The 13,393-nt window shown below is 41.3% G+C and overlaps 1 protein-coding gene across 1 annotated transcript in view; it reads left to right on the top strand.

The window, feature by feature from the left end:
• Positions 1–13,393, top strand: part of LOC124722746 (Down syndrome cell adhesion molecule-like protein Dscam2) — a 163,879-nt gene that overhangs the window by 18,565 nt on the left and 131,921 nt on the right. The window contains exon 2 of the mRNA XM_047247887.1: positions 2,362–2,493. Coding sequence (XP_047103843.1) covers positions 2,362–2,493 — 132 coding nt within the window. The remainder of the gene's footprint in view (positions 1–2,361; positions 2,494–13,393) is intronic.

The raw sequence follows: 13,393 nt of genomic DNA, 5'->3' as shown, positions 1-13,393 counted from the left end.
ATACAGGGTGAGCCTCAAAGAAGCGTAGTGTAACGTTTCCAATGTACATAAACGATTTATCTGGTAGGATAAGTAGCGCTTTAAGATTGTTAGCTAATGATACTGTTGTGTGGAGGAGAGTATCATCATCGAAGATCGTAAGGAAACGAGAGACGAGTTGGAAACAATTTTCGCTTGATGTTATGAGTGGCCGCTCTCTTTCAAATTGGATAAATGTAGTATAATGCCTCTGACAAAGAGAAAGAACCTGTTAGTATCTGACACCAAAACTAGCAGTAAATGCCTAGAGCATATCACATCATATAGATATTTAGAAGTGTCGATATGAATTGGAGCGATCACGACGAATTAATTTTCTCGAAAGGGGATAGAAGAGTTCTGATAAAATCCGATCAGTAAATGAAATCCTATACCAGACACTATAGCAACAACATTAGTGTTGTTCCAATGTTTTGAGTGCTTATCAAGTAGTCATGTATGCATAGTACGTACGGAAGTGTAAAAGAAGTATTTGGGGCTCGTAAGAAAGATGATATAGTTCTCGCTAAACCCTCTTGGGTAAGTTTAAAGAAGAAGAGCCTCTGACCACTGTGCTGGCACCACATATATCTTTCGCAGGATCATGAAAATATTAGACTGAGGTGCTAGTTGATGCATACAGACACTAGTATTTCCGTCGCTCAGTATGTGAATGCAGTAGGTCAGAAAATAAACGACGTTGGTATGATATACGATATGCCATGGACTGATCCCTGGCTTGTGTGGTGCATCTGTTGGTGTAGATATGGCCTTGATGTTGCCACTGTTGAAGAGTGAATGGGGGCAATCGTCTAGGGCGTGATTGCTAGCTACTGGTTTGATGGTGTGGAGGAACAGTATTGTGGGATGGATACAGAAAGCTAATTTGTGGGTGTGAGCTAGAGCATGCATATGGACACAGAATTAGGCAAGGGTGTTTGGTGGCAAGAAATGATGTGTGAATGGTTTTGTAAGGATGTGCCTGTATTTTTTAGATGTAATACGATGCAATGACCTTGGGTGAAGTGTTGAAAAATGTGAGAGAGTTCAAATTCTGAGAAATAAGGAATGGCAGTTGCCAAACATAATGTCCTCAGCATTTACATTATACCATATGCAGTTTTTTGGAAGGTATGGTGTATTGATAGGGTGCGTGGAGATAAGTGATTTGGACCTAGTATGGTAAGTAGGTTGCTAGTATTACATAGGGATAGTAGTAATGATAGTAGAGGGATTGTTTTAGTTCTGCAGTGCAGACAGTTAGTGAACTTTATAGACCTTAATCAGATGGTTGTATAGGGGTAGGGATAGGGCTATACAGGGTGTTTCAGAATTCTTATTAGACCCTTCTGGCGGTTGTAGAGGAGACTTTGTAGATAAAGCTATGATAAGGAACCCCTGTCCATAAATGAGTTTTGATAAGCAACTCCGAAGGTCAGTTGACTTTCTGGTTTTACACGTCACGGCATACACACGTTGTAAACAATTAACTCTGACCTGTGTGCTCTACAGGAGCCCAATGCATGGGCAAGGATGTATGTGATGTCCTTAGGTTAAGTTAGGTTTAAGTAGTTCTAAGTCCTAGGGGACTGATGACCTCAGAAGTTAAGTCCCATAGTGCTCAGAACCATTTGAACCATTTGAACCCAACGCATGGGGAATGTTTTGAGTACTCGTCATCAGGTTCTCTTCCAGCTATTCTAGTTGCGAATGTACCAGTTTTTCCCATCTGTTGTTGTAGTCAGATGAACGTGGTATGTGATGTAATAATTATAATTGGGATTGACTGTGGCACACTGTTCTCAGTTTATGTGCATACCGTGAAGTGGGAGATTTTAAAGTGATCTGATCTTCCAAACTAATTTTGTATCCAACAGTTACATTTCTGGACATGTGTACTCATTGGAAATATTATCTACTAAGTCCACTCTTCAAACCCCAGAAGCCTTAAGTAGGAGTCGTTAATATGTTGTCTTTTATTGCAAGGGACTGGGTTTCGATATCCAGCATTTTTGGGCTGCTCAGATTGAGACAAAGTTGTGAGTTGTAAAAGAAATTTAAAAACTGATTTAAGTGGAATCCAGGTGTCGCTACGAGCTTTTTCTTTGTAGGACAGGTGTGATATTAGTGCTTAATCCTTGAAAGAGACTTTTGTGGGTAGATTCTGTGTGTATTTCACTTATATGGAGTGACGCTACTAATTAGTACTGTACGTCTCACCCAGAGTCTAATTAGTTAAACAGAATGATAAAATTGGTTGAGGTTAGTCTTAATGAGATTGCTTATAATTATGCTGATGCTGTTATGCTTTTTGCATACAATATATGCCTCGCCGTGTTGCAGACTGCTGGTGACGTCACCGCAGAGCTCGGTGCCACCGCGCATCACGGACTCGCGCATCCACGTGCAGGCCCGCTACGGACAGCCCGTGGAGCTGCCGTGTGCCGCCCAGGGCTTTCCGCTGCCCTCCTACACGTAAGTTAACACAGGCACCAACTCCATGGGGCCTGAGGGGGCACGCGCCCCCTCAAAAATTCGTTTGAGGAGGGAGGAGCCCCCCCCCCCTCCTCCAATAATTTAAGAAAATTATTAGTTATATTATCTCTCTCTCTATCTCTCTTCTCAGCGATCACATGCCCTGTAGACTTCGCGGTGTATCAACGATCTGTTTCCACCGCCTTCTATTTCTCGCAGCCTCTCTCCACCCTGCGGAAATTCCTAATGCTGTGATGTCTTTCTCTATGTCATCTTTCCACCTTTTACGAGGTCGGCCCAATGGTCTTGTTGCCTGGACAGTTCCTTCAAATGTTTCTTGGTGATTCTGTCGTTTTCCATTCTAGCCACATGTCCAACAGGTGTACCGTTTGGAAAAATTATCTACTAAGTCCTCTCTATAAACCCCAGAAGCCTATAATAGGAGCCGTTAAATATGTTGTGTTTTATTACAAGTGACTGGGTACCGGTATCCAGTATTTTTGGGCTGCTCAGATTGAGACAAAGTTTTGAGCTGTAAAAGGAATTTATAATCTGATGAAAGTGGAATCCAGGTGTCGGTACGCGCTTTTTCTCTCTGGGACAGGTGTGATATCAGTGTTAAATCTTTGAAAGATACTGTTGTGGGTAGATTTTGTGAGGATTTCACTTATGTTATGCTTTGTAAAATCACAAAATTATTTTGGAATTTTTTATTTTCCGTATTTGACGATAGTTACCTTCTAAAATACATTCAGTAATGAGTTAAAACAAATAATTATTATGGTAGTAAGTAGGTTAAGAGGAAACGAGTGGTGTGAAACATGATAGTGTTATGGTGCTGCGGGCACACTTAGAATTTGTCCCGGTGGGCAAATCTTGGGGTAAAGTCTGGCGCTGGCGGCCCAGCGCTGCGGCCGCGGCAACATCGAAAGAACTGCAGCAGAGGCGCCTGGAACCCTCCGCCTCACATCGCCTTGACGCTTCGAGACATTACGACGCCGCGGCTATATAAAGCCCACCCTGCTATCGCTGTCATTCAGTGTCGATAGTTTCGTTCAGTGCATGCTGCAGACATGTTTAGTGTTCAGACTTTAGTGTCTAGCGGACTATTTTGCATGAGTATATTTTATTTGTTTTCTTTATTCTCTTAGTGTATCGTGAATTAAGTTTGCAATGGATAAATTTGTTACCCAAAGGCGCGCTTGGAAGTTGATGATGCTGCATGTCAACCTCCAACAATTATTGTGTCGTCTCCAGGCAAGAACCGTTCACAGCCGAAACCTGGACAATCCGGTAAGGGAAGATCATTTTAGAAGTCTTGGTTGATCAAATATACATGGCTAGAATATGAAGCATCTACCGAAAAAGTTCTTTGCAAAAGCTGCAAAGAGACAGATGCTAAAAATCTATTACAATTTTCTTCAAAAAAAGAAGATACATTTACTTTCATAGGATTTTCTAACTGGAAAAAGGCTTTGGAAAATTTCCCTTTTGATGAAAACTGGTTTATGCATAAAGAAGGTGTTCTGAAACTAAATTCTATCACTAACCGAAGTGTGGTCTCCCAGTTGAATGAACAGTTAGATAGTGATATGAAGAAAGGCCGTTTAGCTCTTGAGAAAGATTTTACTACCGTTGAATTACTATGCCAACAAGAACTAACAATTAGAGGGCACGAAGATGTAAACTCAAGTTTTTTTCAATTGTTGTAACTCCGAAAGAATGACATGCCTGAGTTTAAAGATTGGTTAGAGCGTTCGGGGTATAAGTCTACGTCCCATGATATTCAAAACGAGATCATTGATCTACTAGGAAAGTCTGTGTTGAGAAAGAAAACTGAACATTTTTCTATTATAGTTGACGAAACAAGTTATTCTTCGATTCACGAACAAGTGTCACTTTGTATTCGTACTGTCGATGATTCATTAATCATCAACGAAGACTTATACGAGATATCCAACATTGAATCACAAACTCTTTTTAGTATTTTAAAAGACGTTTTTGCTCGTCTTGATTTGTCAGTAGGTAACTTTAAGAGGACAGTGTCACGATGGTGCCTCGAATATGAGAGGGAAGTTCAACCAAAAGCACGCTATGTGCACTGCACTGCTCACAGTTTAAACTTGGCAGTTTAAGACAGTCTCCGCCATCTTACGTCTATGAGGGATACCATGCCTTTAGCCAAGGACTTAATAAACACCATAAGGGAATCCAACAAAAGGATGGGGCTTTTAAGAATCATATGGTGTGAGAGCGCCAACGACCAAGCTGGTCTACGACCCCTTTGCCCGACTCGATGGACTATGTGAGCTTCTAGTATCTTGAGAATATTGAAAAACTTTGAAGAACTTCCAGAGTTTTTTGAAACATTTTCTGCAGAGGACAAAAGAGAGGCAGGTTATAAATGTGCAGGCTACCTTGAGTCAATGTTAAAATTCAAGACTCATTTCTTTTTACGTCTTTATTGCCATGCAATGAACCCAGTAGAGGATGTCAATGAAAAAATTCAGTGCCCTCATTTCAGTGTTGCTGATCTGGAAAAATGTATGAGCGCTTGGTTTGCATATTGAATGGAAGGCGTGATAGTTTTGAACACTTTTGGGAATCATGTTTAAATGAATAACCTTCGCATCCTTGGAATCGAAGTATACCAATGAAGTATGAAAAATCGAAGCCATCTCACCGCACACTTTCAAAACCCCAAAGGAATACTACAAAGCTATTTACATTGAAGTTTGTGAAACGGTGCAATCTTGCATTACTGAGCGGTTTGCTTCAACTGGACTCACACTGGTCATTGCAGTTGAACAAGAGTGCTTGCTTTTAGTAAACAGAGATGAAAAAAGTTTGGAAAAATCAACTGAATTTTTAAAAAATGACCTAGAGATTGAGAGATTGCGCTTACACTTTAATATGTTAGCCGATATCGCTAGTAAAAAACAACTGGTCTTAAAAAACATGCGTGATGTAAGAAAGTACATTGGAGAAATGTTATGTGAAGTGATTTAAGCTTCTCCAAGTAGTTCCAGTCACGACAGCAACAGCAGAACGGTCATTTAGCGCCGTTAGACGTCTGAAGTCATATCTCCGATCAACAGTGGGACAGAAACAGTTGAACAACTTGTCTGTTCTTCATGCCCACCGACATATTTTGAATTGGATATCCGACCAGTCATCAACGACGTCATATTCAGTAATCCAGTCAGACGGTCGACATTTGCACCTTTCTATATACACTCCAGCTCTAATAATGGCATTTACAGCAATATTAAAAATCTTTATGAAATAGAGAATTAAATCATACATAATGTTAAATTTTCAGTCACGAAATATTAGTACTAGTTTGGTACTATATTACTATAGTACTGTATTAATTATTTTCAAATACTTAAATAGTTTAAGGGGGTAGGCCTAAGACCCATTAAAACCAGCTAGTTACATAATTTTTTACTGAAAGTATTAGGCATACTGTATTAACTTTATTTAAGCATTAACTTTGAGCCTTATTCAAAGTAAGTTTAAATTAGTTATTTGACTTATTAATCAAAGTGCTATTAACGTGCGACAGCAATATTTTATGTTTTATTCTTTTAATGATAGATTAGGATTTATTTAAATACAGAGGGGTCCAAAAAAATGTATCCACTGTTTAAAAGTCCATAACTGGCAAACTAATTGACAGAGTTGTCTCACCTATGGTAGTGTAATAGTTTGTAGTTCCGGCAATCGCCACACAAGGGTTGTATTGCGATGTTTTGTTTTGTCAGATGACAGTCGCCAGATAGTCAGTGTTTTGTTCTTAGTTGCACCTAGTTATTCGAGTAAACATGGCTGTCGCAAGGCTTACATTCGATGAAAGGAAGTCAGTTTTGAAGTGGTACTTTAAGTACGAAAACATTAATGAGGTTCAACGGCAATGGCGAATGAGTATCAAACAGAGCCACCGACACGTTTAACGATTCGTCGCATTCGAGACAAATTTGAAGCCAAAGGCTGTATTAAAGATGTACACAAACAACGATCTGGACGACCTGTAACAGTAACAAGTCCAGCTAACTCCCGTCGTGTGTTATAACAATTCACTCGCTCGCCACAGAAGCCTGTGAGACAGAGCGCCCGTGAAACTGGAGTGAGTCGCTCAAGTGTTCGGCGGATTTTGAAGACAGCAAAGTGGAAGTGCTACTCCCACGATTGCTACACCCAGTGAATGAGGACGACCCAGATGGTAGAATGGAGTACTGCGAGTGGTTTACTAACATAGTGGGCAACAATGAAGTGTTTGCACAGATGATTGTTTGGTCTGATGAGGCACAGTTCAAACACAATGGTACAGTAAATCGCCACAATTCCATCTACTGGGCCGCCGAAAGTCTGAACGTCCATGTAGACAAAGCCGTGAATTTTCCAGGAGTAAATGTGTGGTGTGTGTTGTCTTACCGGGGTTTGATTGGGCCATTCTTCTTTGACGACACAGTTACCGGTGAGATGTACCTTCAGAAGCTTCAGACATCCATTTTACCTGCCATCCGAGACTTGTATGGAGACGGAAGAGTTTACTTTCAACAAGATGGTGCCCCAGACCACTACCAAAATTGTGTTAGGGCGTATCTCGACGAAAATCTACCAGGAAGATGGATAGGCCGTAGGGGTGCTGTGGAGTATCCACCAAGTTCCCCAGATCTAACTCCTCTGGATTTTTACCTGTGGGGAACACTACAGGACGTCGTTTATCGACAAAAGCCTCGTACATTGGATGAACTTCGAGAATCCATCGTACATTCATGTGCAAATATCCAACTGAACACGTTGCGGTCAGTAGTTCGTGCTGCAGTTCGGCGGCATCGTTTGTGTGTGGATGTTAATGGTGACCATTTCGAACACCTACAGTGAGATCTTTAAGTTGGACTTTAAGCTACACTTTCACTAAAAATGAGACAACTCCGTCAATTAGTTTGCAAGTTATGGACTCTTAAACAGTGGATACATTTTTTTTTACCCCTCTGTATAATTTCAGTGTTTTCAGAGCTATATATTCACTGCTCTGTAATAGTCTATAAGCATGATTATTACTGTAAATTAAATTAGCTTTTTACGAAAATACCGTGCGTGAAATGTTTTGTTTCTTTTTACAAAGCCAAAAAATGTCAGTCTTCGCGAGTTTCCCGGAGTGTCGAGTTATCGAGAGTCCAGTTTTCGGGGTTCTAATTTTGATCATATGACTCTAAAACGCTTAAAAATACTTTAAAACTCACTATTTTTCATCTAAAGTTTAGAAAATTTCCCGGGCAAGACCCCCAGTGTGGGCCTCCCCAATATTTTTTATAAGTTGGCGCCCCTGCGTAAGTACCACGTGTGCCACTTCTCCTACCATTAAGAAAGTGTACGTCAGGAAACGCGATAACATATGCGATCTGCAGTACCATTAATGGTAGGACAAGCTATTAAATCTACTTTGCTCAACACAATGCAAAACACATTGATAGTTCCATATATTGGTGGCCTAGGTGGTACAATTAACCCGTCTAAAGACCATCCAAGAATATCTGTAGTTAATGCAAGAGTCATCACCTACCGAATACAACCATCAAAAGAACCAGCTACAGGAATGCCCATGACCAGAGGCGGGTAATAGCGAAGCACGATAGGGGCAAATGACCTCAAAACACACAGCGAAATACAAAAGTATCTTACTTTCACCACTATAAGAGGATGCCGCTCTGGTAGGACTTCGCCCCAGTGATCATCCCTGGGGGTTCAGCGCCTCACCCACTATGGGTCAATACAGTGGGAACGTTTACTGTTTGTTCTAGTCTCGCATACTGATGTGCGATCCGTGCCTACCACGTCGATCGAGGGTTGTAGATTAGTACCAGGAATTGTGCAGTCGATGTACTAACATCGTCACATCAAACAGTCTCCTAAATTCTTCTGCACATCAATATGATGTACACATTTTCAAATAAACACTACCACTATCCATTTCGGGGTGACATTGCACCCAGCTTCGTTTTTCAACCAAATAATGTGGCGCCTTGAGTTCACTATGGCAGGTATCTTGGAGAGACGTAGACATTGAGTGTACGTACTGTGTGCTAGCGGTACAAGTGTACATATATTTATTAGTGACTGAGGAAAGTGTGCTGGACAATATTACATCAGTATTCACTTCATTTGTACACTAATAATTAGTAACACTTCCACATTTCTTATATGTAAAATGAATGTAATTCTTAGATATAGTGCTACCACATGTGGTATCCTGATGTCCACCAACAGCAGCCACTGTAGCCTTACCTTATCTGATGGCTGAAAATAGCACCATGTTATAGCTTATGCCACATTGTTTAATCTGTTTCAACACTTGCCTCGTGACACGTTACGCTGATCATCAAACTCAGTTCACGTCTGGCACTATTCTCCTCACCTCAGTTCTACAAGGTGGTGGCACACTATGTGCCGTGTACTTACGCAAAACATACATGGAGGAAATGATCTAGCTAGAAATGACTGTCCAAGGCGTGTAGGTAATATGAGTATATTGAGCTTCAGAAAAATGAAACCACAAGATTGCAGTTTCACGGTGAGAACTGAGTTCATTTTCAATTTTACGTCACTGGAAGCACAATCTAATCTCATGTACGAAGTCAACCTTCTCTTACTCATGTAACTTAGGAGATAAGAACTGAACTTAATTAACAAATGAAATAAAGATGAAAAATGCTGCAGTAACCAGCTTCTCGATATCTGATAATTTACTGCCTCTCTTACCCTACAACACTTCATATAAACACGCATTCGTGATAACCAGCGTGCGGAAGGATACAAAGTCGCAAATCATTCGGAACAATAAATTATATTGAAACTGCCGCACCGGTAATATGCTGCATCGTGCAGTTATTCATCATCACGGCTCTACATTAGTGAAAGCAATTTCACCAAATCAGTCGGTTCCTTCAAATATGACTCCAGTACAAAGCAAGTCTCATCACTCCAAGATACAGAAGAGGACTCTTCATTGAAAGCACTGCCACTATAATGGCTGACTTCATTTCAAATAAGAAACAAACGGCATACTGTTGGCTGAGAGCCAACCGCTCTCAAAAGACAACGTTTGCCATGTAGTGGACATGCAAAGAGTTTACAAACGTACCAGAATCGATAAGTAATAAAGCTGGCTAACTCAATTCGGTGTTTGCACCAAAATATGGAAACTCTGCGAGAAATTCATGCTTGTACATAAACGCAGATGCTAGCGAAGCGTGCATGTTCTTCCATTGTATTGGACCATGAATGTTTCCTGTGCAATGTCATCAATATGTTGCAAGTGTCAGTCGTGGTCAGAACAGTATTCTGTATAGCTGTAAGTGCATTATATCGGAGCTAAGTGAAATACAACGTGGGCAAAAGTTTTAGGGAGATGGCAGCATGGGTCCAAATTTGATATCAAATTGATACCGAAATAATTAAATTAATCAATTAATCACCCCCACCCTGACCACACCCAACCCTACCTCTGGGTAACGTCGTGTATTTTCGTCAGCCTGGACCTGGGCTCAAACCCCTCTCTCCTCCCCACCCGTCCCATCCCCACCTACCCTATTGATGGGAAGTTTGAATTTTGACAGGAATTTCGAATTTTGGAAAGAATTTCAAATTTAGGCGGGAATTTCGAACTTTGGTGGAAATTTCTTTGTCCAAGGGCTGTGCTGACGTCACATCCGACCCCCACCCGGAATTGGCCAAAAATAATAATGGCGGTGCCCTTTTCGAGACTGGAACCCGGTCCTCCTGGAATGAAAGCCCAAGTGCACACCCCTAATACAATTATAGCGCCAAAGGCGTTTGAAATGGGCGGTAGCCAATAGCAACGTAATATCTGATCACATTGGGGATAGAAGGTGGGCCTGCAGCTATGCAGTCTCAGTTGCAGTAAGGCAGTCAGTCAGCATTAAGTGCCAGTCAAGATCGTCCAGCACCGCCCAGCCGCAGCAACAACAGAATAGGAAGAAGCCGGGGAAGATTAATACCCCTGCTTAATGTCTGTATTTACTGCCGTGTGAGGAAGATGAGTCTTTGTTCTTCTGTCATCGCTTGTAACCGTTTTTCAGATGTGACGTCCTCTAGCCTGTCGGGGTCTGCAACAAACGACGTGTCCCCGCCCGTCGGGACTCCCAGAAGCGGCAAATAATTCAAATGGCTCTGAGCACTGTGGGACTTAACATCTGAGGTCATCAGTCCCCTAGACTTAGAACTACTTAAACCTAACTAACCTAAGGACATCACACACATCCATGCCCGAGGCCGGATTCGAACCTGCGACTGTAGCAGCAGCGCGGTTCCGGACTGAAGGGCCTAGAACCGCTCGGCCACAGTGGCCAGCTCCAGCAGAGGCAGCATCCTGGGATCCTGTTGCGCACCTGATCAGATTAATGGAGCAGGACAATCAGCTGTTATTGTCGGTTGCAGACCCCCCAGACAGCCAGTGACTCGCTGAAGTGAACTGGGGCTAATCAGTATGATGCAGGTCGGTAATGGATTCTGTTATACGCGCCATCGCAGGATATTCCAGTGATATTGCATGGACAAAGTGAGGATATAGTGGATGAGAAGACACCAATTAAGCCCTATGCACTACTTCAGTGTATAGTATAACCGCTAGTGATTCAAAGCCATTACGTACTGCTATAAAAGCAACGACGGACAGAGATACCGTATTGTGATAGAGATCGAGAACGCAGCTAAAAGTGTTAAACTGCTGTTTAAGAAGGTTTAGTTGGATGAACTCTGTCGTGTAAAAGCCTACATCAAGCAGCAGTTCACCATCGAGTACCATCCAAGCCACCTACCTCTGGACATTTACTGTGCTGCTCAAACTATATCCATTACAACAGTGTACAGTGACTCTGCACGGCAAGTGAAATCAGGTGACGCATCTATTTGTCTACAGCAATCCACCATTAAAAACATTTTTGGTCTATAGATGGTACTATGTATTGTGTCAGAAAGACTGAACAGATGGTTGCCTTGTTTTAAAGCTGTGTATAGAGACATTGCAGAGTATCTAAGTACGAACAGTGTGCATGTAGATGACTTTGAACAGTGGGTCATTATGGTGCCAGAGAAAATTAATGTACTGCCAATAAGTTTGACAGAAATACATGCTGAATTCTATACTTACAAGACGGCTTTATGCTCTATATTCTGTACTGGTAAATAAAGAGATAATTTGTTGATGTACTGCATCCTGTGTGATTACTGAATAAAAATGTATATAACTATGTGTGTGTTTTTTATGTCTTACCTCTCATTATATTGCAAGTCGGTATCATGGAAGGACATAGTGTTTATTACTCTCTATAAAAACCTTGTGTACACCAGTACCTGATGTAGCAGATATCATAGCAGGGTGGGTGAATCATCAAGACTTTGTTGTAAGTGAATAGACCTGTGAGGTTGTGCAAGAAGACTGGAAGAAGAGGAATGGAGTACTCCTTCCCAACAACATACGTGCAATGATTGTAGGTCCATCCAAATGCGTCAAGACAAATGTTCTCATGTCACTGCTAACACATGCAGATGGAGTCTGCTTTGAGTATGTAGTGTGTTTTTTAAAACACTGTTTCAGCCTAAATACCAGGTATTACAGGACATATTGCAGGCTGTAGATGGTGTGACATACGCGACATTCAGTGAGAGCAGTGATATCTCTCCACCGGAAAAAGTAAAGCCAAACACAGTGTTCATATTTGATGATGTTGATGTGGAAAACCATGATCAAATTCGTCGAGATTTCCGTTTCGGTCGCCATATGGCTGTTAATGTATTTCATCTGAGTCAGGCATACTCCAGAATCCCAAAACAGCTGGTGAGAGATAATGCAAACCTAAATATAGCATTCAAACAGAACAATCTGAATTTAAAACACATTTAACCGGCTCATGTAGGAACCGATATGTCATTTAACGGTTTTGTAAAGATATATGCAGATTGCTGGAATCACTCACAGTATGGATTTCTCATTATTGATAAAACAAAAAAAACTGAATGATGGTAGGTATAGACGGAACTTCCAGGAGTTCCTATACATATAGCCACGCAAAGACGTGAGTGCATCAGTATATGCATCACCATGGATAAATTCACACGCATGCCAGGACCTCAATTTCATAGTATGGGTGTACAATGCGAAACATTCGCTTGTACATGGACGTGAAAATTCAAACAATCGAACGTAAAGTTGGAGGCATACGCATGGAACTAGGGACGTATTGTCATACCCTTTTGAGACTGAACAGTAGACTGAATGATCGGGCTAATGCAATCGAGAAGAAAGTAAATTACTTAACTGAAAGTGAAATAGCTGTTATTGAGAAGGTGACGCTGTATGAACGCGTTAAAGCAATTGAAAAGAAAATAGCCGACTTAATTGAAGAGAAAATAGCTGTTACCGAGAATATCGAGCAGCATAAGATGAAGAGCGGATATATAAAACCTCAAGCCGCACAGAAGTCCGATTAGTATACAACGAGATGTCGAATAAGCATAAAGTCATCGAGGCACGGAAGTCTGTTCAGCAGAAGTTACAGTTGCTGAGGTTAGGGCATTTGAAGTGCGAGCAGACACTGCGCGAAACTGACACCAGTTACTGAACTACTCGATGAACTCTCATCGAAATTCCGCAACGACGAGGATGACGCTATTGTCGACTTCATTAATCGTCGCAGTGACGCTAGGACTGATAAGACATTCGGTGTCAGTGGCGAAAGACCATAAAAGTTGGGCACATAACCAATAGTTTCAAATGAAAAAACAATAGAGATGGGCGATAAACAGTTTCAAAGAACACTCAGTCTACTGAACCTTATCTTTCTAAGACTCACAAAAACTATAAATAATTCGC

Source organism: Schistocerca piceifrons, chromosome X (genome assembly GCF_021461385.2).
Source record: "Schistocerca piceifrons isolate TAMUIC-IGC-003096 chromosome X, iqSchPice1.1, whole genome shotgun sequence".
NCBI classification, from domain to species: Eukaryota; Metazoa; Arthropoda; class Insecta; order Orthoptera; family Acrididae; genus Schistocerca; species Schistocerca piceifrons.
The sequence above is the reverse complement of the archived record's forward strand: the minus strand, read 5'-3'. Positions and strand labels throughout refer to the sequence as shown.